This window comes from Phacochoerus africanus, chromosome 11, assembly GCF_016906955.1.
Source record: "Phacochoerus africanus isolate WHEZ1 chromosome 11, ROS_Pafr_v1, whole genome shotgun sequence".
NCBI classification, from domain to species: domain Eukaryota; kingdom Metazoa; phylum Chordata; class Mammalia; order Artiodactyla; family Suidae; genus Phacochoerus; species Phacochoerus africanus.
The window spans coordinates 66,706,148-66,732,383 of NC_062554.1; the positions used below are offsets into that span (position 1 = coordinate 66,706,148).

Below are 26,236 nucleotides of genomic sequence, written 5' to 3' on the forward strand. Positions count from 1 at the left end.
CTTAAGAAGCTGCTGAGAGTTCCTGTCGTGGCTCAGTGGTTAACGAATCCGACTAGGATCCATGAGGTTTCAGGTTCGATCCCTGGTCTCGCTCAGTAGGTTAAGGATCCGGTGTTGCCGTGAGCTGGGGTGTACATTGCAGACATGGCTCGGACCCTGCGTTGCTGTGGCTCTGGCGTAGGCCGGCGGCTATGGCTCCGATTTGACCCCTAGCCTGGGAACCCTCCATATGCCGTGGGAGCGGGCCGAGAAAAGGCAAGAAAAAAAAAAGACAAAAAAAGAAGTTGCTGAATATCTGACCACTTGCACTTCTCTCAATCCAGACTACGGTTTCCTCTCGACTGAACTGCTAGCAAATAGTCCCTAAGAGGTGTTGTTCAGAAAATCCATCTTTTCCCCTCTACTTAGTAGCTTTCAAAGTCTTCCCTTTGCTCTTAGGTTAGAGTCTCAAAATGTTACCCCTGCCTGTTGTTTCACATTCATCTCCCTCAGGTGTAATGTCCCCACTTGCTGTGTTTCACCTTTTCTTTCTTCCTTTCTTCCTTTCTTCCTTCCTTTTTTTTTATTTTTAATTTTTTTTTTTGTCTTTTCTAGGGCCACACCCACAGCATATGGAGGTTCCCAGGCTAGGGGTCTAATCGGAGCCATAGCCGCCGGCCTACACCACAGCCACAGCAACACGGGATCCGAGCCGCGTCAGCAATCTTCACCACAGCTCACAGCAATTGCGGACCCTTCACCCACTGAGCGAGACCAGGGATTGAACCCACAACCTCATGGTTCCTAGTCGGATTCGTTAACCACTGAGCCACGACGGGAACTTATTTTCTTTCTTTCTTTCTTAAAGCTGCACTCTCGGCATACGGAGGTTCCCAGTCTAGGGGTTGAATCGGAGCCACAGCGGCCGGCCTGCACCACAGCCACAGCAACATGGGCTCTGAGCTGCATCTGAGACCTACGCCACAGCTCACAGCAACATTGGATCCTCAACCCACTGGGCGAGGCCAGGGCTCGAACCCGAGTCCTCATGGATACTACTCAGGCTTGTTACCGAAGAGCCACATTAGGAACTCCCAACATTCTATTTTCTTATATAGTTTAAATTCTGTCCCATATCAAGGCCTCAGAACATGAGAGGGGATGGCAAGGAGAGGGCTATCAGTACAGTTAGTGCCAGCACGAATCTACTTTGCTTCAGAGGCACCCTCTCCTCCTAGTCTTTGCAGTTCTAAGGGGTGTTTAAATATGTGCCTCTCTCTGCTAAGGTTCTCATCCCCTCCCTCTTCATTGGCCAACTCCCACTCATCTTGCCTGTCCAGGTGAAAGTCACCTTCTCATGGACGCCTCCCCTTAACCCTGAGTCTAGGTTAACTGCTCTGTTAAAAGCTCCTACTTCTCATTTCATAGATATCACAATTATAATAAAATTGTGTAGTTAACTTTGTAAGGTCTATCTCCATCCCTAGCTCTGAAATCCATGAAGGTAGTTTCCATGTTTGTCTTATTTACTGCCTTTTCTTCAGCACCCAACATAGTACTGAGACCATAATAGATTTTTTTGTTGGTTGCATCCATGGCCCATGGAAGCTCCTGAACCAGGGATCGAACCTTCACCACAGCAGTGACCTAAGCCACAGAAGTGACAATGCCAGATCATTTGCCACTTAGGTCACCAGGAGACTCTGAGCATAACAGGTTCTGAGTAAATAAATGCACATCTCATGCAAATGCTGATCGGGGGCAAAGTCCAGGGAGAAGCCAGTCTGCCTCTGTTTTAAGTCTCATCCTTGTCATATGTGTATGTAGAGAGTATTCTGTAAGGAGATTTGATTAGTTATTTATGCTGCATACTAACCTCTATTACTAATTCAACCCTGGTGAAGAGATTAATAGGATCTGGTTGGGAAAATGAGGTCCCCCTCTGCATAATTCAGGAAGACGTCTTCAAATAGATGTGAGATTCTGGCTTGTGTATTGGACAAACTAAAGTAGGCTCTCTTATGCAATGGCTTCTCGATCTTGGGAAAAAAATATATGTTTTTCTTGAATAATGGTAAGGAAAAAACCAGAGCAGTAGATGGTCTTGCTTTTTCAGGTTGTTAGCAGGTAAGCAGCAATGATGGAAAAGGAGCACATATGAACAAAGCCCAGTGTTGTAGTCCAGTAAAATTGTAGTCGACCCAATCCACAATTATTGTTATGTGTAACTATTATTGCTTTGAATGGGATTAGGCATTTAGGTTAAGCAGTTCATTTGATTTATGCAACTCAAATGGTTGTGATTCATTTGTATATATTTTTAACTTCATCAAGCCAGGTATTTCTGAGACCAACTTCAGGCACTCAAAAAAATATCATTTCCCTCTTTCCCTCTCAAGTAAAGGGATTGTCCATTTTTTTTTTTTTTGCTTTCCACATAGAAATGGTGGGTAGGGAGACAGAAAGCATTATAATGAAAGGTTAGGGTTTAGTGATAGGCACACAAGTTGTGTTCAGCTGTTTTTCATGGTGTTGGCACCAGTCTTACCATCTGGTTGCATGTGAATATTTTTCCAAATGTCTAAGAATAGAGCTACTTTAATTAAATATTTCTTCTGTGAAGTTCCTGCTGTTGGTGCAATGGGATCGGTGGCATCTCGGCAGTGCCAGGATGCAGGTTCAATCCTGGCCAGCCGAGTGGGTTAAAGGATCTGGCCTTGCAACGCAGGTCACAACTGCGGCTTGGATCTGAACTCCATATGCTGTGGGAGCAGCCAAAAAATTTTTTTTTTTCCTTCTGTGCTTTCCATGTATTCCTGCCTTTATTTCTTATGACAACCACACTTTGAAGGAATGATTTTTTCTCTCCTTAGGTCTCAAGGTCATGTAGCTTGGAGCAAGGTTTGGCAGATTCCAGAGGCTGTACACGTCATTGCTGTGCCACGGAGTACAAGGTAATCTGTGTTACTTTCCCTCAGGTCTTTTCTCTCCCCTGCTTCCTCTCCAACCAGAGTCTGGAAGCTCAGCCCTGCTTGGAGAGGGGAGCTGCTGATGATACACAAATGACTGGGAAACTGTTTAGAGAATTCCTGTGCAGACCTTGTAGACACAGGAATATGTCCTGGAGGAAGGAACAAATGTGAATGGGGCTGGCGGACGGAAGGATGCTGGAATTCGCAACTATGAGCTTGAAGGAGACTTAGTGATGTTGAATCTTTGGACCACAAAGGACCACTGAGATTAATTTTCCTTAGAGACTCTCTCTTTTAAACTGTTTTGGTTGGTTGAATTTTTTTTTGTTTTTTTTTTTTTTTTTTGCTATTTCTTGGGCCGCTCCCACAGCATGTGGAGGTTCCCAGGCTTAGGGGTCTCACTGGAGCTGTAGCCACCGGCCTACACCAGAGCCACAGCAACGCGGGATCCGAGCCGAGTCTGCAACCTACACCACAGCTCACGGCAACGCCGGATCCTTAACCCACTGAGCAAGGGCAGGGACCGAACCCGCAACCTCATGGTTCCTAGTCGGATTCGTTAACCACTGCACCATGACGGAAACTCCTTGGTTGAATTTTTTTAAGGGGATAATTCCATTATCTGATTTGGTTCATCAAGCATATGAAACATAACTACCAAACAGAGCTTGCAATCTGTAAGAAGCAACCTGTTTTTATATACAATGTGGCTATTATTCTAGCCAACATGAAGCAGCGCTTTGAGCCTGTACAGACTTATGGAAGGTAGAGGTGACAAATGCACGGTTCCCACGAGGCTTTTTCGAATTTTCAAAATTGTTCAAACACGATCCTCCCCCTTACCATGAGTGCCTTCAAGAAGCCATGTAAATGGGAGTTCCCATCGTGGCTCAGTGGTTAATGAACCCGACTAGCATCCATGAGGACTCGGGTTCGATCCTTGGCCTTGCTCAGTGGGTTAAGGATCTGGCGATGCCAAGAGCTGTGGTGAAGGTCGCAGACGCTGCTCAGATCCAGTGTTCCTGTGGCTGTGGTGTAGGCCAGTGGCTACAGCTCTGATTGGACCCCTAGCCTGACCTCCGTATCCCACAGGTGTGGCTCTTAGGGAAAAAAAAAAAAAAAAGAAAAAAAGAAGCTGCTTGAATGTAGTGGCCCCAGTTGGAAGCCATCGATCCAGACCCACATCCTTATTTTATTATTGAGGACCCTGAGGCCCAGACAGGGTAAGTAAAATCTCCAAAGTCATCATGTGCGTCAGTGCTGAAAAAGAGTATTGAATAATGGAACATAGACCACCTGGGACCCACCGGCCACTCAGAGATACAGAGGTGACCGGTTCATTCTGTAGATAGTTCTGAAGCTTATGTAAGTTCGGAGATCTTCTTGCCATTTTTGATTCTGGGTGTATGTTCTTATGATCCAGCTCCTATTTCCTTGCAGTGTTATGTCTGATTTTCCAAAAATCACCCCAGGCCTAGAACTGTTCTCCATGTTCCACAATTCAATCCATATACACAAGCATTTTGAGGCGGAATGTTCCATCAAACAGTTTCTGCCATCTGGGCAGTCTTCCTCTTTCCTCTTTCTCTTTGTCTCTGATCTCACGCCCTTCCTTCCAGACTGTGCCTCATTCCTAGGCTGGGAGAACCTGTTTGCTCTTTCTCTGTCTGATCTCTGTCAGATAGGATAACCATACCGTCATCAGAGATTTTTGGGAGTGCTTCTCACTGGCCCCGTCCTGCTCACCTCAGCAGCCGGAAACACAGACAGAGATTCTCATTCTCCACTGATAACCAGACTCTGCTGGGAGGGGAACTGATTGGCAAGGGTGGAGATGAGGTGGTTGCTCTTCTTAGAGAATAAAGATTTGGAAAAAAAAAAAATCCCCATCCAAACTTCATGTCTACACTTTCTTTTGGAAAACACATGTAGATCTTCATACCTGATGTTCCATTTGACCCTTTTTTTAAAATTTTGTCTTTTTGCCTTTTCTAGGGCCACTTCTGCGGCATATGGAGGTTCCCAGGCTAGGGGTCAAATCGGAGCTGTAGCCACCGGCCTATGCCAGAGCCACAGCAACGCAGGATCCGAGCCGCGTCTGCCACCTACACCACACACAGCTCACGGCAATGCCGGATCCTTAACCCTGATCACTGAGCGAGGCCAGGGATTGAACCCGCAACCTCATGGTTCCTAGTTGGATTCGTTAACCACTGAGCCACACTGGGAACTCCTCATTTGACCCTTAAGTCACATCTGGTGTATTCGTCAGCTCAGGTTGACAAGATAAATTCATTTTCTCAGTTCTGGAGGCAGGAAGTGCAGGAATAGGTGTTGGGAAGGTAAGTTTCATTCTGAAACCTCTTCTCTTGGCTTGTAGCCCCTGCCATCTTGCTGTAAGCTCACACGACCTCCTTTTTTGGTGCTAGGAGAGGATGGCGGGGTGGAGGGTAGCAGTGGAGAGAGAGCACACATGAGTAAGCTCTCTATAATCTCTCCTTATAAGGGCACTAATCCCAACATGAGGGGCCCACCCTTATGACCTCATCTAATCTTAATTACCTCGGAAGGAACTGTCTCCAAATACCATCACACTGGGGATGAGGGCTTTAACATGTGAATTTTGAAGAGACACATTCAGTCCATAACACCTGGGAAAGGAGTTTTGCTGCTTTTTCAGATGAGACACTGAGGCTCAGAGAGGTAACTATGTTGGGCTGAGCTGATGAGAGAGGATTGAAGGAGGACCATGTCCGTGACGATGCACTCTGATGCTTACCCAAATCTTCCCCTTCCCCTCCCCATCTAGGAGCCTGATGTGCCATCCAGCTCAAAGCAATTTCTTCTAAATCCTTAGAAGGGTGTGGTAGTTTTAAGACTATGCTTTCTTTGGTACATCTCCCTTCGAAAGGTAGAATCAAATTCGTCTTCCCCCAAATGTGGGCTCTCCTTACCAACGGGCCTCTCACAAATGGAATGTAAGTTTTCTAAGATTAGATCTAAAAGACACCACGACGTCCCCCTTGCGCTCTCTCGTGGATCACTGGTTCAGGGGAAGACAGCTGCCACGTTGAAAAAGACACCCTCGAGACCATGTTGAAGAGGCTCATGCGGCAAGGAGCCAAGGCCACCTGCCAACAGCCAGTGAGGAACTGATGTCTCCCACCAACAGCCCTATGTAGGTGCCATCATGGATGTAAATCATCCAGCCCTGGTCAAGACTTCAAGTGATTGCCACCCTGGCTGTCATTTTGACTACAGATTCATCAGAGACCATTTTGGTCCAAGATGCCCAACCTACAAAAACTGTGAGATGATAAATATTTGTTGTTTTAAGTTGGCAAATTGGCGAGGGGCAACAGCAGATAATGGATACAAAGGAAAAGGTATTTTATGCTGTTCTCTGTTGTCTATCTTCCACATCACCCACGTGGCCAAGCCACGTCAACACTGCTGAGCATCAGTCACCTCTTATAGAAAATAGCAATAAAATACTATATGGTGTAACTGATACTGATAATTGGTATATACAATGCCTGGTACTGACTCACTCGAAAGAAGGGCTCAAGAAATTGTTGTTGTTGTCAGCATCTTATCAGCTATGTGGCTTCTCCAGGTGAGTTTCAGATGCCCACTTCCCTCACACGAGGTGCCAACCTCAAAATGAAGTTAGTGTGCATTGCCTACACCTTCCAGGCCGAGAGGCTCATGGCTTCTTCTCCATTTCAGTAAAGAGAGCCTCCCTCCCTCTCTCATGGTCTTCTGCTAGCCTCCATTATTAACCCTAATCTTTCATCTCAGAATTTCAGCTTTGATGCTTCCCACTTCCTTCCTATGGTTACTTTAACCGAAGTGCGTCAGGTCTTACTGAAAAACTGACCACAGCCACTGGGCTCCCACCCTCCCCTAGACCAGGGTTGCCTGGGCAGAGCGTGAGGGGATCAGTATTTACTCAGCCCATTCTTTCCCCTCTCTACCTCAAGGCATGGGGCTTTGCATAGGGCTTCCCCAGCCACCATGCCCCTCCCAACAGACCGCAGTCAGAAGCCAATCTCACATTTGTCTGGCGGCTCAAGGAGAGAACAGAAGTGCAGCAGCTTGTCCTTGGGTAGCCTATCCACTGGGCTAATTTGCTTATATTCCACTCCATTGGGTCTAGCCTGTTGCCTCTGATCTCAGTTCAAGGAGGATTTGGTGGGAGGTTTTAGGTGTGAATACCGGTGACAGCCAAGTGTGTGTACTAGGACCACCTCCTGGTGTCTGGAGCCACACAGTATTTTATCTTTTATTTTTTTTCCAAAGACAAAATGCACATTTTGTTCATTTGTTTGTTTTTTTGTCTTTTTGCCATTTCTTGGGCGGCTCCCACGGCATATGGAGGTTCCCAGGCTAAGGGTCTAATCAAAGCTGTAGCTGCCGGCCTACGCCAGAGCCACAGCAACACGGGATCCGAGCTGCATTTGCCACCTACACCCCAGCTCACGGCAACGCCAGATCCTTAACCCACTGAGCAAGGGCAGGGACCGAACCCGCAACCTCATGGTTCCTAGTCGGATTCATTAACCACTGTGCCACGACGGGAACTCCCAAAATGCACATTTTAATTCAGCTTCAGAAAAAGTTGTCGCATGAATTTGGATTAGAAAATATAATGGGAGTTCCCGTCGTGGCGCAGTGGTTAACGAATCCGACTAGGAACCATGAGGTTGCGGGTTCGGTCCCTGCCCTTGCTCAGTGGGTTAACAGTCCGGCGTTGCCGTGAGCTGGGGTGTAGGTGGCAGACGAGGCTCGGATCCCGCGTTGCTGTGGCTCTGGCATAGGCCGGCAGCTACAGCTTTGATTAGACCCCTAGCCTGGGAACCTCCATATGCCGTGGGAGCCGCCCAAGAAATGGCAAAAAGACAAAAAAAGAAAAAAAAAAAAAGAAAATATAATGAGGCTTAGTTTTTCTGGAAGTGCAAGGACGAGAAATAACCATTAATAGGTTCAACAATCATTTTCTGGATCTTCCTCTTGCATCAAAAACTATGTATCTTCTCCCAAAGCACCTGCTCCAAGAGGCGACTTGCCCTCTTTATCTTGCTCTAGCCAATACAATCTCATTCCCTTTCACCACACCCCTCTCCTTTCAGTCACACTGTGTGGATGCCAAAGACCATGAGCTCTGACCAAAGGACAGAATTGTCCTTGAAGCCAGCCACCCACAGTGGTGGCACCCAAAACCCCACTCCCAGTCCCCATGGCAGGGGTCACAGAGATGGTATTGTTTCCACTGTCTCAGAAAGTAGGAGCCAAAAGCTGACCCTCAGCACAAATAAAAGCCCAATGTGGAGAGAAAATGAGGGCTCTCAGGCCTAGACTAGGTTGCAAGTTGGGGGCGGGAAAAGAGAATTTTTGCAGTCATTCCATCTTTAGAAATAAGGGGAAAACTGGATTTTCCTACTGCTACGGTTCTACAGGGTTCTCCACTGCTGAGCTCCAAGGGAAACTGCAAGCACAAAAGAATCTAAACAAATCAGAACTTTGCCCTGGCAGAAGGTAATAGTGACAAACAGGAAGATAGGTCAATGTAATAGTTTGTGGGAAAATGCTGTTGGGAACTTCAGCGCTTCACGTGGCTGCCACTCCTACAGAGGACAACACAGTAAGAACCAGTGCAACCACTCCAGCCTGGGGTAGCTGGGAAATCATCAGGCCTTTTCATAGGTCCCACATCAAGTGTCAGATCCCATCCTGGGTGTGATACATGAAAGGGAAGACAAGTGCAAATTTGGCTGTGGAGATAATGCTGGCCCCAAACACAGGGACTCACAAGTTCAAAAGAGATCCAAAGTTTCCAGGAAACAAGAGGGCTGACAAACCAAAGAGAGACACCCCTGCACTCAAGGAAATACCAGTGCCGTGGTGGCAAATGGACATCGCCATGGGAAGAGACCAGCTGTAGACAGTGAAATGGGGAGACAAAGGATCGTTTGAACTGGTGTTCTTATTCCAGAAGCTCTATCTTCTCTTCTTAGGCTGGGGTTCCCAAAGAAACAGCATTTCTTTCTTTTTTTTTAAAGGCATGTGGAGGTTCCCAGGTTAGGGGTCAATTTGGAACTACAGCTGCCGGCCTATGCCACAGCCACAGTAATGCAGGATCTTAGCCGAATATGTGACCCACACCACAGCTCATGGCAACACTGAATTCTTAACCCACTGAGCAAGGACAGGGATCGAACCTGCAACCTCATGGTTCCTAGTTGGATTTGTTTCCACTGTGCCACGATGGGAACTCCAGGAATAGCATTTGTGATATATTTCTGATACAGTGTTTCTGAGGACTAAGGTGGGCACAGAGGCAATGATGGCCAACTTGTCTCAACAAGAGCACTGCCATCTTGGGTTCCGGCCTGGATGGAAGTATCAGTACTTTATCTTAATCCTCACAATAACTCAGGCCAAGTTTGCCCCTGGAACTTTGGAGCTTATAGAAGCAAACAAAAGCAACAACAAACAAAACAAAACAAACAAATAAAACCTCGCCAAACCCCACAAGCAAAACACTCTGAAAAACTTCCTCTATCTTTTTAATTTTGGTACATACAGAATATCATCCTTAGCCTTGAAAATCAGCATGATCATGAAGGATAATTCTTTTTTTTTTTTTTTTTTTTGCTATTTATGGCCATGCAAAGTTTCCCAGGCTAGGGGTCGAATCGGAGCTGTAGCTGCCAGCCTAGACCACAACCACAGCAATACAGGATCTGAGCCTCGTCTGTGACCTACACCACAGTTCTTGGCAATGCTGGATCCTTAACCCACTAAGGGAGGCCAGGGATCGAACCTGCATTCTCATGGATCCTAGTTGCGTTTGCTAGCTGCTGAGCCACGAAGGGAACTCCCACCAAGGATCAATTCTTTAAAGGATTGAGTTTATGGAAGATGGCTTTTGAAGGGAGAATAGCTTTTCACTGATCAGATTAGGAGGCTCCCCTCTCTCCAGAAGAGGGGTGCTGATTTTCTTTCTGGAATGTGGAGTTTATTCATCCAATTTCTTCTTCTTAGACACTTTGAGGGAACAATTTTAGTCAGACAGAAGTCAATGGACACCAAAACATTTGAATAAGACCATTTATTTATTCAAAATTAAAATCTGCTATGAAGACAGACAAACAATGTAACATTCCCAGAGGAATTGAATTGCTTCTAGTTAAAACCGAGTTCTATTAGAACCAATTTTAGGTTGTTTTAAATAACAAGCTGGCCACAGCTTTCAAGAATGAAGTGTTTGGGGAATGAGGTCAGGGGAATCCCTCAGGGCCACCGGAATATTAGCTGTCAAAGGGGCTCCCTAGTTTCTCTTCCTATGAGCATAAGCGACTTTGTCACACTCCGGAAGCCCCAGCCCAGGGACAAGAGAAAGTGGGGGGCAGTCAGGACAAACAGCCCACTAGCTTTCCCGGGTGGTTAGGCTTGGAATGGAAGCTGCAGTTGGCTCCTGAAGGAACATTTTTTTCCCCCCTTATATAACTTAAAATTTCTCTTAAAACAGTTGAACACCATAGGGCACACCCTATGGAAAGCTTAAACACAGGTGAAAATAATAAATACTGAAAAAAGTATAATACTGTGCTTCTTCTAAATAGTTCACAGAGAGGCTCGGTAAATAAATAGAAATGGGAGCTGAGGTATCAGAGGTAATAAATATCTCAGGGGAGAGGTACAGCAGGGTTTCCCAGGGTGCTGGTTCTGCTCCCTGGGAACCTTGGAGCAGATTTTGAGAGTCTCCAATTTATATCCTAGAGTTTAGTAGAGTCGTCATCCTGGAAGGTTTTTCTTTGGTTTCCCTAGAATGCTTCAGTTCTTCCTCATCTTCATCGTCATGTAGGCTTCTATGTAGTTGATGAAGATGTCAAACTCACCCATGGCTTTGTAGACACCCCTCTCTTGGAGCTGTGTGGGGAGATAAGAAATACTTAGTGGAAACCCCATCTGAGCAGGGGCGGGGGGGGCCCTTGCTTGGTGGGGCATGACCTCGGGGCTCAGAAGCCGCCTTGCTCCCTTGTATTAGGAGGTGAAGGAAAAACCCTGGAGACCCGAGGATACGCCTGACTGTCTGGAGAAAACGCGGCACAGTGGCCAGTGAGCAGCAAGAGGAACAGCCCCTGCACAGAGTGCAGTCTTCCAAGTGGTGCCTGTGCAACAACAGTTTGAAAGGTCATGTGCTCACGTGATGCTTATTCAAAATAGGATGAAAAGGCATTAGAGGAACCCCTTTGCAAGCAGGACAACGAGAGGAGGCGAGAAGGAAGCATTTTTATGTTTATGCTCCCCTACCCTTGGGTCCAGCAGGTCCTGCCCGGTTGCCCTGGCCTGCTGTTGCAGATTCATGGCCCCTGATGTTGGAACCCTGCCCAGAGTCTGTCTCCAGCCCACGCAGAGGACGGGGCCCCCAGGGCTTCTGGGAAGTAGGGTAGAAGGGTTCACGGACGGTTGGAAGCGAGAACCCCCACTTGGTTTGAGAGCTGCCAACCTCAGGCGCCTTGAGCGGTCCAAGGGGCAGATGGAAAGAGGGGACCAGTTCCAGATAAGGGCAAACCTGGCTCCCTGCTCTGACTTTTGGGGCGTTCGGGCCAGAGCCTGGGGTGTGTTGGTAAGAGCACGTACACGCGTCAGCTTCCTGCACGTGTGGCTTCAGCCTAGATTCCCAACAAGCTACTTTCTGTTTCCTTTGTCACTCTCCCCAGCACCCAGCTCACTGTGTTCACAGCTGGCTGGCCGGCCCAACCCGCAGGCCTGCAAAGGCGGGGTGCAGTCATTTAGAAACCCCCAAAGAACACTTCACAGAAAACAAATATAACTGAGGCGGCAGCTCCTCACTGGCTGAGGAGGTCACACCATTTCTCGGGTTCCCACACTCCCTCCGAGCTAAGGACAGGGCCTGCCGAGCACCCGCTCCCCAAGGGGCAGAGGTCATGGCCCCCTGAAACCTCCCCACCCGCATCTCCAGCTCACCTTGCTAAAGGCACTCTTCACCTCCTCCACGGCCTTGCTCTTGTTTTCACAGGGCAGAAATTGATGCTGGGGAAGGAAAGAGAAAGTGTGAACGACACTGGCGCCCAGCTCCCAGGTCCGGAGAGCTTGGGGAGAAGCTGGTTGCAGGAGGAGGCCAGACTCATCCTGAAGGTCTATACCCCGCAGAACTCCTGCGGAGGACTGAGCATCCCGCTTCCTTCCCCACCGGAGAGATGACACCTAGCCCAGGGAGATGAACTGCCGTTCCCCCGAGGTTTACAAGGCTGCAGCTAAACCCGGGTCTTGGCGCTTCCTCCCGCGCCTGTGCCAGCGCTGACCCGAGTGCTGAGCCAGCCCTTCTGTCCTTTCCTGCTTCTCTGTCCTGTCCTTCTCCTTCGGTCCCGGGCACAAGGACCATTTCTAAGTCTCCGAGGGATCGAGACACAGTCTCAGCTCTGCCCGTCAAGCCCTTTGCACTGTCCTGTCCTACAAATAGAGACCAACTGATTTCTCCGTGTCACCGAGAGAGCAAAGGAAACCAGCAGTGACAGTATCGTGTCCGTTGGAGAAAGAAATCATCCTGGGGAGTTATTCACAGATACTAGCCTAGGGTTGCAGGAAACTCCCCCCGCCACTGCCACCGCACCGCCCCTCAAAAAATACCAAGAAAAATCCTGTCCATCAGCTGGGCTTCCCTTGAAGCTCTGCTTCCCAAAGTTTAAGAAGAAGAGGAGAGTGATATTTCCTCTCTGGGATCCTCCCCTCTGGCCTCTCCTGCAGGGCCCAGGTCCCAGATCCCAAGGGACCAGGGAGCCCTGTCTGAAGCTCGGGGCCCCTTTCATGAAGACAGAGGGGAATAGCTAATAACCCACAAATGACTCACAAATAACAGGAAAGCTGTTGCAAATGTTCACATGTAAATGCCTAGCAGCCACCCCCACCCCCTGCTCAGAGAGAAATGAGCAAGAGACAGGACTCCAACGCCTGCCCAGAGTGAGAGCCAGCCCGCCCGCCCGTCTTTGTGTGTCTGGGTGTGAGCTAGCCGGGTCAGGAGACGTTTCGGGAAGCGCCGAGAGGCTAAGGAAGGAGCTGGTCTGCTACTCACACAGCGCCGCAGCCTCAGCCTGAGGGTCTTCAGCTTCTCCCCCAGGGAGTTCACGTGCTCCTTGATATCCTCCCCATCACTCTCTGCCTTCGGCATTACATCTTCCAAGTAAAACTGGATCATCTCCGACAAGGCTTGGCAACCCAGGTAACCCTGAGGGCAGAAGCACGGGTGGTTGGTGACGGGGAGGAAGCTTTAGAGGACAGCATTGTCCCTGAGGACCTTCTTAAGTGGCCACCTCCCCCCACCCCCCGGGACTGAGGTCTTTGTTACCCCCCATTCCCACCCTGCACCCTCCGGCTGCTGGCTCTGTGCTGAGTTAAGATCTTCCCACTTCTCCTTTTCTGAAGCAAAGGAAGCGGGGCCCAGCTCCTTGCGGGCGAGAAGCAGAGCCTCCCTTAGTCACGCCGCACACTCCCTCCCAACACCCACTGCAGCCCTCACCTTAAAGTCCTCCAGCAGAGACCCGGTCAGCAACAAGTCGCCCATCTGGTCCTTCGTTTGCTGCAAGAAGAACACAAGGAGAGTGAACCCGAGGTTTGGGGAAATACTGATAATGACTGTCTTTCTGATGCCCTTTTATGTTCTGCCCCCGTCCCCTGCAAATGGACAGGCGAGCTTTCAAAACAGGACGTGCAGCGGTGCTGGGAGCTCTTATTTCAGGCAGGTCCTTCCTTGAAGGATCCAGTCATTAAAAAACAAAAACAAACAAACAAAAAAAAACTCTGATTTTGAGGTCCTGCCTGAGTCCTGGTATTCCTTCTGCAAAGCCGTGTCAGGTGCCAAGGGGCCCCCATGCTAACCCCTCGGTGCTCCTTCTTTTCTTTCTTTCTCCCGGCAGCCCGTCGGGACAACTGATTGCAGTGTTTGCTGCAAGGTCTCTGGGAGTGGGAAGCATCGAATGCAGGTTTCTTTCCTGGGTGATGCTTCCCCAAACCAGTCTCTCAGGTTCTGAAAATCCTCTAAGCCAAGGCAACTTTTGTTTCCCTGCCACAGGGCATGGCGAGGGAACATCTTTACTTCCAACCACGTCCAACTCTTGGTGTGCTCTCCCTGCCAAAGATGCATCATGCTCCAGCCAAATCTTATCAAAGTTTCTGAGCACAAGAGAGGGCATATACTTTTTTTTTTTAAAAGCAGCTTTTTCCTGCACCATTTGCTGCATCACCAAGGCTTAGAATTAGATTACCTCACTGAACCCACGGGCTGGACCATGGACTCTCTTAAGAATTTAAGTTTGCAAGGGGAAGATCATGTGAAAATAAAATTAGGTGAGGAGGAAAAAAAAAGGTTAAAAAAAAAAGAATTTAAGTTTGGGGGGGAAAACGGGTGCTGGAGTTGGAGGTTCTCAGAGCACACGCAGCATGCCTGGCTCAGGAGCTCCTAGGGAGGAAGAAAGGACGGGGGGCATCATACTTACAAAGAAACTCTTCACTGGGCCGAAGGCAGCTCGGAGTTCCCGGAGCATGTGGGGCAGGCTGGTTGGGAAATGGATGCAGCTGTTCTCAGACTTAGTGCTGGCTGCCACCCCTGCCAGGAAGATCAGGCAATAGAGCAGTGCTGAGCTGGGCATGGTAGAGCTGTGCCTTCTTCGTTGAGTCGGACTTGTGGTTTGGTTTTGCAAGAGCAAGCCCCTGTTGTATAGACCTTCACCTACTGTTGTCCCCCTTTTATATTGTGGGTTCAGTGAGGCCTCCCCATTCATAAAAAGCCACAGGTCACAGATTTCCTGGCAAGGTTTCTTCTGATTAAACTCCTCCCTTCCCTAGACCTCTCCAACTTTGCATTCGTTGAACCTCTTACTCAAAGTTTTTAATTTTTGCATCGTAAGCAAAAGAGATGGTTGAAAAATGAAGTTCTGCATATGGTTATTTTTAGGAGAGGCTACCTCTCTCCCCTTAAAAATAAATTTTCAGCTTCTCTTAATAAAAAAAAAGTTGATTTCCTGGGGTGAACAGCTGTTCTGTGCGCAGAGCCCCACAGTTGTGGGTTCCATTCACGTGTTCCTAGGTCACAGTGACGTGGACAAATTGGCCATTCCAGAATACACTGGGATTGAGAAATAGCTGGGTCCCCTCCCCAACCTGGGTTGAGTACTCAAGGGTTCTCCTTGCTGGATTGGGAAGTCACCTCACCTCTCTGGACCTCAGTTTCCCCCAGCGAAAATGGGGGAGTGAACTAAGTATCCTTGAAGCTGCCTTTCTTTCTTTCTTTCTTTTTTTCTTTTCTTTTCTTTTCTTTTTTTTTTTTGTCTTTTTGCAATTTCTAGGGCCACTCCCGCAGCATATGGAGGTTCCCAGGCTAGGGGTTCAATCGGAGCTGTAGCCACCGGCCTACACCACAGCCACAGCAACATGGGATCCAAGCCGCATCTGCAACCTACACCACAGCTCACGGCAATGCCAGATCCTTAACCCACTGAGCGAGGCCAGGGATCAAACCTGCAACCTCATGGTTCCTAGTCAGATTCATTAACCACTGCGCCATGACGGGAGCTCCGAAGCTGCCTTTCTGGTTCTTTTGTTTTCTGTTCCAAGCCCGCTCCTTAAAGAGGCCAGCTTCTCACAGGACAGGCATGGGCATGGGCTCTTCTCCAGGTTGCTTCTCTGGCCCTGGGTTCACTTAGACCCTCAGATCTGCCTTCCCAGCCCCCTTGGCCAGCGCAGTCCTTGGGGGAAGTTAGGAACAACGGGTCATGCTTACTGGAAGCTGTACCTGCCAATCACGGTGCCCTTCATCTCCACTTTACAGTGAGCAAACCGAGGCACAGAGATGTTAGGTGACCTGCCCAAGGTGCATGCGTGCCGATCGAGGGAGCCAGAATTGGTCCCCAGGCCTGCCTGACCCTCATGCCATGTGCCTTCCCCTACTGTCCCCCGTGCTCGGAATGGAAAGTTTGGATTAAGGAGTCATTAGATTCCTTCGGAGTTGTGAGCTTCCACAGCCGGAGACTTCAGCTCGAAGGATAAGGAGGAAGTAGAAATAACAGGGATGGTTCGTTGGGATTCCATGAAGGCTGGATCAGAAGCCCCTCTCTCTCTCCTTACCTACCCCTTCTCCTCCTTCCAAAGAAGCCTTAATTGTCTTGCTTTGGATTTGCACGTGTGAGTGTGTGTGTGTGTGTGTGTGTGTGTGTGTGAGAGAGAGAGAGAGAGAGAGAGAGAGAGAGAGTGTGTGTATAGGGACAGGGTAGCCAGAGGTGGTGAGGAATGTCACTCTACTCTTAGTAAGGGAAGGACAGGGTGGTGACATTACTGCTGTATCGGGGACATCTCTGGGGGTCCTTTGATTGTGTCCTGACCTCCCCCTTCTGCAGGGATTTCTCTCACCACCTCTGTGAAGAGTACCACCCTGGGCAGGGTGGGGGGTGGGGGGGACAGGAGGCCTGGGCTCTGCCCTGGTTCTGTCCCTCTTTAAATTCAGGGCAAGTTGCTTGAGCTCCCTGGGTTGTCCATCTATCCCTCAGGCACAGCCGTACCTACCTCATGCCTGCCAGGGGTCTCTGGGCTTCCCATGGGATGGGGCTGGGGGAGATAACGAGTGGACTCAGACAGGGGATGTCTCCAGTGTTTCTGTTATTTCCTTGCCTTCCTGCATCCGCACGGGGATACCTGGGTGCAACTGGGTTCTGAGCCTGCCCCATTCAAGATGCTTGCTGCACCAGGCAAGGGTGCAGACATACTGGGGCCAGGGCCAGAGTGAGTGGGAGGGAGGAGTCAGAGGGTCCAGGTCCACCCTGTGGATGTAGCTTGTGGGTCAGGATTGGGGCACTCTAGCTTCTCTTCCCAAGCCTCTGCGGAGAGTTGAGGCAGAAGCCTAAGAATTGCAAAGGGAGGAAGCACCTTTAGAAATCAGGGTGGCTGGAGTTCCCGTTGTGGCGCAGTGGTTAACGAATCCGACGAGGAACCATGAGGTTGCGGGTTCGATCCCTGCCCTTGCTCAGTGGGTTAACGATCCGGCGTTGCCGTGAGCTGTGGTGTAGGTGGCAGACGAGGCTCGGATCCCGCGTTGCTGTGGCTCTGGCGTAGGCCGGCGGCTATAGCTCCGATTTGACCCCTAGCCTGGGAACCTCCATATACCGAGAGAGCTGCCGAAAAAATGGCAAAAAGACAAAAAAAAAAAAAAGAAAGAAAGAAATCAGGGTGGCAGGGAACCGAGTTCCATAGCCTTTGAGAAACCATAATGGAGAAGAATGTGAAAAAGAATGTAGGTATGTGTATGACTGAGTCAGTTGGCTGTACAGCAGAAATGACCACAACATTGTAAATCAACTGTACTTCAGTAAAATTAAAAAAAAATAAAAGAAAGAAATAGGCTTGGAGTTCCCATCATGGAGAAGTGGTTAATGAATCTGACTAGGAACCATGAGGTTGTGGGTTCGATCCCTGGTCTTGCTCAGTGGGTTAAGGCTCCAGCGTTGCCGTGAGCTGTGGTGTAGGTCGCAGATGCGGCTTGGATCCCGAGTTGCTGTGGCTGTGACATAGGCCGGCTGTAGTTCTGATTGGACCTCTAGCCTGGGAACCTCCATATGTCACAGGTGTGGCCCTAAAAAGACAAAAAAAAAAAAAAAAAGAAAGTCTTGGACCTGACTCCAGAGCTGCTGCTCCTGCTAAATGTACACTGGACTTAGGAGTTCTGAGTTCTGCCACCAGGAACAGAGGGAAGGGGTCGGGGGCTGAGATTTATATCCCTTCCCCCATCTCCTTCCCTTTTGGCTCCTCGGTCTTCTGGGCTGTGTTTGCTTCAGCCCAGAGGGCTGACCCCTCTCTGAGTTGGGTGTTCCAGGTACAGACCCCCTGGCAGCAAACCAGACGACTCGAACCTGGGTAAGACTCTGAGGCTCTATTTCCCAACCATGGCAGCACAGACATCCCTCTTCCCTTTGTTTGCCACCGTGCCCTGTGCTCTTCCACTACTAAATCCACAACCCGAGGTCACTGTCACCCTGTGCACAATGCCCCCGAACCCCATCAGCTGGGAGCTCTCTGAAGCAGGGTGTGCTTCATTATCCTTTGTGTGACCTGGTGCCAGGTACAGGGTCTGGCCCATGGGATATGACAGGGACACAGCTTCTTTTTTTCTATGTTGGGGTGGGCATAGCAGGATACCCTGTGAGCCTGGACCAGGGTTGGAACAGCCTGGACCAGGGGTGGTCTGGAAATAGGCAAGCACTCAGAGAAACAGGGAGAGCAGCTCAAGGAGGAAGGCAGAATCTCTTCCACTTGCTGCTTACAATTTGAGGTATGTGTGCAAACACACACACAAACACACACACACATGCATGCACATGCACATGATGGCAGGAGAAAGGAGGTAGGCAAGAGCCATTTTTATCTTTCTTTATTCCATCATCCATTAGGTAGGGTTAGGGTTAGGCTCAGACTTCTTTGCCTAGTTTCAAATATGTTGTCAATGATCTCAAGCCATTTGTCAGAGAGTGGATCCTTTCTCTGTTGATTTGAAATCATTGTCCCCTCTCACCTCAAAATGTTCAGAATCAGAAACCCTTTGGGCAACTTCGTTGATGCAATTACTTAATTCACAAATGGAGGTCCGACATCTTCCCTATCCACACATCTCATAGGACTGATGTCAAGCTGTTACGAGAGAATAATAGATATGAATGTTTCAGGGAAACTTAAGACCCTCGGCTCATATGTTGACAAAATAAGAACAGCACAGATGACTCCTATTTCTTAAGATGGTGAAGGTATCGTTCATCTGAAAAGTCATTAGGATCCATTGGGAAAAGTCCCAAACTCCTAGGTCATATAAATGTGACGGAAATGTCAACAGCTTGCATGTTCATCCAAGAGAAGAGCCTGAGCAGGGAAGAGAATGAGGGAGCAGACACTTGCTGTGGATGGATGGTGTGTTCCTCTGGGCACCACTGGGCCCTGTGGATTTCAAGATAACACAAATGCCACTCTTTAGACCATGAGGTCTTTGAAGGAAAATGGCCTGAGTTCAATTTTCCCTTAGGTCCAGATGCATAGGAGGTGTCTATTTTAATTTAATGCTTATTAAATTGAATTTTGATGATTTTTCCCCCCCATGGGGACTCACTGGGAAATCAGAGGAGAGTGTGGGAGGGGAAATAACTCTTCTCTTCCACCCCTGCTCCAGCATATTCCCTAAAGTCCATACTCAGCAGCAAAAGAAAGAAAATCTGACTCACCACGGCTCAAAAAGAAAAGATATTATATTTTTTGTGTCCCTTGACAAAAAGTTCAGAGGTAGGCAGTCTGGGGCTAGAACAGCACTCAGATGTCATCCAGAACCTACCTTTTCTGCTTTCCTATCAGTTGCTATTAGATATCCGGGGGGAGGGGGGAGGAAAGTGGGTCAAGTTCAAAGGTCCAAAGGCATGTCAGGCCAGCAGATCCTAATGATCTTTATGGAAAGCTTCACTTTGTGAGTTTCACCACTTTAGCTGTACAGGACTCCAGGCACACAAGGACTGCATGGATTAGGGAGGGCCCTGTCTGTAGTACACAAGAGCTTATGAAGAATCACTTCCTGCCACCCTCACGCTCAGCGCAGTGGCAGCCAGGCCCTTGCAGTAATTCTGCAACTTGGACCCAAGAGTGGGGAACAGACTGGGAGTCACATAGGGAAGGCTTTGGAATTCAAGCTTACTGGCCTCAGGGTTCAGCCAGCTCACCTGTCAACAGGGATGATATGCAGATCAGTGAAGGTGGGAGGATGCCCAGGGCAAGGGAGCTGAAAGTCCCAATGAAGAATCACCTTGGGGCTTGGCTCCTGCTTGCCCATTTTGTAGTCATTATTTTAAGACTGATAATGGGAGTTTCATTTCTTCTTCAGGACATCTAGAATGTACAATCATTTCCCCAGCTGGAAAATTCTACCATTCCCTTGAATAACCTTCCTTGGCTCCCTGAACGGAGACTTCCTCAGAGGCTGTGCTGCTGCAGGCCTGGTCAACAGCGCAGAGTAGTCTGGTGTCACAACTGGCCCCCACCCCCCACCCCCCAAGTATGGCTGGGTGGGGGCCCACGGGGACAGTGCTCTGTCTTTGACTTTGGCCTTGTGGCTGAGGTGCTTCAGAATGGAGGGTGAGAGGTGTAAAAGGCGCCCGAGTTGGGGCTGGCCCCTAGGCCGAATCAACCAAGGGTTATGCAAACTGGAGTGGGTGCCCTTCCGAAGATCGTGGCCAGCAGACTCTGCAAACCACAGCGGAAGGGTGATCTTTGGACAGCCAATGTGGAATTCCCCTTTGTGCAACGGTGGCGCCAAATCAGGCAATTTGGATTTTCCTTAGGGGACGGACACTGCGTTCTGTAACTTCTCATATGAGAAATTTGGCTACAGGGGCCAGGACCCCAGGTGTTTGGAGCCCTTGTCACCCAGAGGATACAGCTGTTTCTGCTCTGTCTGCATGACTACCTAGAGTAGCTAGTGGGTTCTTGAGCCTGGGGCACAAACAGACTCCTTCAGCTCCAGGGCTGTCCCTCTGATGGGACTGAGCGTACTCCAATTTCCCTGGATGACTGACACCTAAACCCAACATATCCAAGTAGGACATGCGACTCGTGACATGAGACACAGAGATCCCATGCTTGGAAGGGCCCTGCCTTTGCTATGCTGTCGCTATCTTGAAGTTCTTTTTTTTGGGGGGGTACACATGTGGCATATGGAGGTTCCCAGGCTAGGGGTTGAATCGGAGCTGGAGCTGCCAGCCTACACCACAGCCATAGCAGTGTGGAATCCGAGCCATGTCTGTGACCTTCGCCACAGATCATGGTAATGCTAGATCCTTAACCCACTGAGCGAGGCCAGGAATCAAACTGCATCCCCATGGATACTAGTCGGGTTGGTTACCACTAAGCCACAATGGAAACTCCTTGAAATACTTAACAATTGTTGAACAAGAAGCCCCACATTTTCACTTTGCGCTGGGTCCCCAATTTATGCAGTCTGTTCTCTATCAGAAGCTAAAACTCATCAAATTCTTTTTCTGGTTTCGCCTTCATCCAGTGACATGGGGACCTAACTCAGCAACGGCGCCACCATCTAGCGCAACATACAAGCCAGACATTTAGAAATAATGTGTTCGTTCTTCCCTCCCCCTTGCCAACCTATGTCCAATCTATTACCGGGTCCTCCAGCTTGTTCTTCACAAACATCTTTCTAATCTGCTTACTTCTCTCCATTTGCATCAGCAGCAGCCACAACTGTCTGGTTCAAGCTGCCACCTCATCTCTCTTGGGCTTCAAAAAAGTGCCTAATTGCTCTTCTATCCATTCTCCAAACTGTTCTCCAATCTGTAGCCCAAGTGATTATTTCCAAATCCCAATCCGATCATGACTCTCCCCCTGCTTAAACCCTTCAGTGACATGTCACTTTGCCTTTCTGGATAAGATAGGGACTCATATTCTTATTACTGTTTACAACTCACTTTATCATCTGACTCTATTTCTTTGGCCTCAACGTCCAGCATTCTCCATATCCCTCTGAACTCCAGCTTTATTGGCTTTCTTCTTTCTTCTTCTTCTTCTTCTTCTTCCTCTTCTTCTTCTTCTTCTTCTTCTCCTCCTTCTCCTTCTCCTTCTTCTTCTTCTTCTTCTTCTTCTTTTTTTACCCCCCAAATGATCCCTGCTCTCTCTCCTACCACAGGGCCTTTGCATGTGCAGTCCCTCCTTTCTGGATCATGCTTCTCCCGAGCTTCATCCTTCAGTCCTTAGCTTAGGTGTTACTTCCTCAAATGAGTTCTTCCTTATTTTCCTTGGTCTGGGCCAGGTCATTTGTGTCTTCTCAGGACACCCTGCTCCTTTTCTTATGTCAGTTTGTAATTACTTACGTGGCGATGGGGTCCCTTGATTGTTCTCCATCTCTCCTACTAGGCTGCTCTCCACAAGAGCAGGGCTCGTGTCTCTTTTTGATCATCATTTGCCTTGTATGCCTTGTACTTAGCACAGTTCTGTGTATGGCTAAGGTTCTCACTAAATATTTGTTGATGGACTGAGAGACTAAGTGTGTGTTTCCCAAATTTTTGTAGCTGTAACTGGCTGTGTTTGTCTTCTAGCTCAAAGTAGAGAGAGAATTTGGGAGTTTTCGTCGTGGCAAATCCGACTAGGAACCATGAGGTTACAGGTTCGATCCCTGGCCTTGCTCAGTGGGTTAAGGATCCGGCGTTGCCGTGAGCTGTGGTGTAGGTCGAAGACGTGGCTCGGATCCCACGTTGCTGTGGCTGTGGCATAGGCCAGAGGCTACAGCTCTCATTAGACTCCTAGCCTGAGAATATCCTTGTGCTGTGGGTGTGGCCCTGAAAAGACAAAAGACAAAAAAATGAAAGCAAAAACAAAGTAGAGAGAGAATTCATTTGGGGAAACAGCTACCTTCATAACTATATGCCTATTCTCACTTAGTTTTTCCATTTTTAAAATATTAATCCTATTATGCATCTAAGATCTTCCTGGCAGATATTAACCGAATCCCCTATGGTTGTCGGAGTGCTGAAAATATCCTATGTCAGAATATGTCAGAAGAGGAAGGACTTTAGATATTATCTGATCCATATCTCTTATTTTATAGGTGGGCAAACTGAGGCCCCCAAAAAGAAGTGATTTTCCCAGGCACAAGGGATAGTTAATGGCAAAGGTGGAATCAGAACACAATTCTCATTGTGTTTTCCTTCTCAAACCAGTACCTAAATCCTTGACCCAGACACGTGTTGGTTCATTTCCCCTGGTCAGCACCAACAGCCGGGGGGGCGGGGAGTTGTCTAAGACCTGAGCAGTGTGCGGGGTTGCAGTGGTGCGGAGAAGTTGAAAGTCTGTGAAAATAAGTTTCCACCCATAAAACAATGATGAATCTATTAGGCCCTGGCAGGGCACATAGCCCTGTGATTCAGAACTGGAGATGGGGTTGAGGGTTGCTTAGATCTTTTTGTCTTAGGGAAATATTTCAAGCCTGCAAATAGTTGCAAACAGAAAGGAGCCTCTCCTGGAACCTGGCTCGAAGACACGACTGCAGTGGAGTTAAAGACGTGGTTTGGCATGCCCCACCCCACCCCGCAGTACCTCTAAAGCACTGTCTCCTTCTTGAAACCTAATTCAAGAGAGCAGAGAGCCAAGGATTCTCCTTCCTCTTGGACTATTGTTTTTTTTTTTTTGGCCTTGGCCACAGCATGTGGAAGTTCCCAGGCCAGGGATGGAACCTGCACCACAGCAGTGACAATGTTGGGTCCTTAATCTCTAGGCCACCAGGGAACTCCCTCCTCTTGCCTAGACTGATCTTTATTTCTAAGGTGTACCCTGACTCTAAATTCTCAGCCCCACTTCACGTGTGCTAAGGTGCATATCTGCTTCATACGTGAAGAGCCAGCTGCTCCCTCCATCCTGGATTCAGGCCATTTCTACAGTGAGTGTGTCATTTGCACGCCAGTCTGAGGTGCTACACTCTCTGGGCTAGGGAGTGGGAGTGTGCGATGGTCATCAGTGTGGTTCTAGATTCCCTAAGTCAGCTCTTCTCAAGCTATTTTCATTCAGGACCCCGTTACATTCTTCTTCTTCTTTTTTGCCTTTTTAGGGCCACATCCATGGCATGTGGAGGTTCCCAGGCTAGGGGTCTAATCAGAGCTATAGCTGCTGGCCTACACCACAGCCACAGCAACTCCAGATCCGAGCCACGTCTGTGACCTATACCACAGCTCATGGCAACGTTGGATCCTTAACCCACTGAGAAAGGCCAGGGATTGAACCTGCGTCCTCATGGATGCTAGTCATTTCTTTCTGCTGAGCCACAATGGGAACTCCCCCTTTACATTCTTAAAAATTGTTGAAGACTCCAAAGAGCTTCTACTTTGGTGGGTTATAACTATCAATATTTATCATATTAGAAACGAAAACTGAGAAATGTTTAAAAAGCCACTTATGACATTCTACAGGAATAATCATAAAAAACCCATTACATGTTAACCTAAAAAACACATTTTTTTTACATGAGAAATAACTTTGTTTTCCAAGTCAGAACATATTTAGTGAGACGAGTGCATTGTTGGACGTGTCTCCCCAAACTCTTCAAATATCTGGTTTAATAGAGAAACTTATTCTTACATCTGCTCTTACAGCCAGTCTTACAGGTGGTGTGGGTTGAAGCAAGCGGAGAAAAATCCAGCCTCACAGAGACATAGTTAGAAAAGAGAGGACCTCCCAGGGGTCCTTGGACCAGGCTTTGAGAACTGCTGAGTTAAGCATTTCACAAAAATCTCTGAGTGAGGATGACTGGGAGGAGGGTGATCAAAGTTTGGCCTCAGAGGAAGGGGTGGAGGAGGTACACCCAGGCACCTGGACTGCAGGGAGAAGGGAGAAGCCCACTGCTTCACCGCTGCGCCTGTATTCAGAGTTTCCCAATAGCCTCTGCACGCCTCCTGCGCAGCAACTCCTGCGAGCATCAAGTTTTGTCCTGGGAGCTGCAGGGCCTCACATGCCGCATTTGTGGTTTCCAGTCAGAAACCATGGGAGTTTGGGGGCTGATTTGCCGTGCCCCCCGTTACCATAAATCCCCTTACCCAGGACGAGGTTGCAGGTTTCTGTGTGATCAGGGGACACCAGGCTGTAGGAGGGACTCTTTTCACTTCCACTTTTAATTCTTTTCTACCTTTCTCTCTCTCTCGCTTTCTTTCTCTCTCTCCTTCCATTCTGAGGGGCAGTTAAAAACCCTGTTTTCTCTTTGGTTCATCTTGGGCTTTCTCGGTTTTTAGAACAATCTTGAAAATAAAGTCAGGCATTTCCCGGTCCAAGAGGGCAAGGCGAATCCAATCAAATCCTTACAATTTGCTTTCCATTCTCTTCTGCTTGCCTGCAAAGTTGAGTGGCATATGCGGTCAATAGGCTTTGACTGATCTGGCTAATTCAGAAATCAGTTTCAGGTGGGCACATTTTTAGGAATGGGGTTCAGATAAAGCTTGGTCCCTGGTCTCCCATGTCACTGTGGGAAACTCTACAGATTGAATGGAAACAAGTTCTATTTTTTTCCCCCCCCAGAGCTGGATTAAGAGACTCTAAGATGCTTTAACCTTCAAAGGTAGTTCAAAATAAGATATCACTAAACTATAAAATAAATTTAAGGAAGTCCAACAAGGTTCTGGTATTTTTGATGATGATATACATCAATGCTTAAAAAATAAGATCCTTTCAAAAAAATTGAACAGGATCTCTTTGTGCCTGGCTTTTTGGTGATTCGGGACTATTCCTTCAGGTGCCTTAAGCAGGAAGTTGGGTATAAAATAGTTGATTGATTGGTGTCATGACAGAGTGGCTAAGGATTGTGTACTCAAGGTTCCATTGTGTGGCAGACCTCCTATACATCTGATGGCCAAGGCTGGATCTTTAGCAGCAAAGCTCTCTCTTCCCCACTTGCTGGATCTTTGACAGCAAAGCTCTCTCTTCCCCACTTGCCACCCCACAACCCTCTGGGGCCAAGTGTTCAGTTACTGGAAACCACGTGATATACCCTGCCTTTGGGCTGGTCTTTGCTGGAGAATGCGGTGGTTAAATGTGTGGGTCCTAGAGTCAGACTAAATTTGCAACCCAGCTCTGCCCCTCACCATTGGTGTGACCTTGGGCAAGTCATCGAGCTTTCCTGTGCTGCAGTATCTACTGCTGAGGTGATGGCCAACACTGCGGGGGCCTTTAGAGGGACTGGGTGCAAGAACGTGTGTACAGAGGTGCTTAGGTGAGCATCTGGCACTTCCCAAGCAGTCTGGACATCTCAGTTTTAGTGGCTGATGCTTTGCCATGGGAATGTGCAGCTGCCAGAGCCAGAGGGATGTTTTCGTGGACCTAAAGTCTTGGAGCAGGACAAGTGATCTCTCCCAATATTCTTTTTTTTTTTTTTAATAGATATTGGGATTATAGAGGATATTTATTTTCCTCAACCCTTTTTTTTTATTACTCAATGAACTTATTACATTTATAGTTGTACAATGATCATCACAACACCCCAATATTCTGAGGATGTCACAGGGGGCAGAGAAGGCAGCCCCATAGTAGAAAGAACTCTGACTCAGGAGTGCTGGAGGATAGCTTTCAGCCCTCCTTCCTCTGTGAGATCTTGGACAGATCTTTTCATCTCTCTGCCTCGTTCTCGGCTCCTGTAAGTGGGAGGCCTGACTGAGTTGTTTCTCGAAGGTACTTTTCGAGTTTCACCTCGTAGCATT

At 48.3% G+C, this 26,236-nt stretch overlaps 1 protein-coding gene, 1 long non-coding RNA gene and 1 pseudogene across 3 annotated transcripts in view; 1 reads left to right on the plus strand and 2 right to left on the minus strand.

The window, feature by feature from the left end:
• Positions 1-8,561: 8,561 nt before the first annotated feature.
• On the minus strand, positions 8,562-9,330 carry LOC125112150 (succinate dehydrogenase cytochrome b560 subunit, mitochondrial-like; annotated as a pseudogene).
• Positions 9,331-10,050: 720 nt separating this feature from the next.
• IL10 (interleukin 10) lies at positions 10,051-14,954 on the minus strand. Its single transcript, XM_047753375.1, has 5 exons — positions 14,474-14,954; positions 13,498-13,557; positions 13,054-13,206; positions 11,949-12,014; positions 10,051-10,886 (listed from the first exon to the last, which is right to left on the minus strand). Exons 1-5 carry the CDS (start codon positions 14,756-14,758, stop codon positions 10,791-10,793), a joined length of 660 nt encoding a protein of 219 aa, XP_047609331.1. The 5' UTR covers positions 14,759-14,954; the 3' UTR covers positions 10,051-10,790.
• LOC125111433 (uncharacterized) overlaps positions 11,882-26,236 on the plus strand; it is a 31,175-nt gene continuing 16,820 nt past the window's right edge. Inside the window, exon 1 of one of the 2 annotated variants that reach the window (XR_007130862.1) lies at positions 11,882-13,200. This is a non-coding gene — a long non-coding RNA (uncharacterized LOC125111433). The remainder of the gene's footprint in view (positions 13,201-26,236) is intronic. The other variant, XR_007130861.1, reaches the window with a different exon arrangement.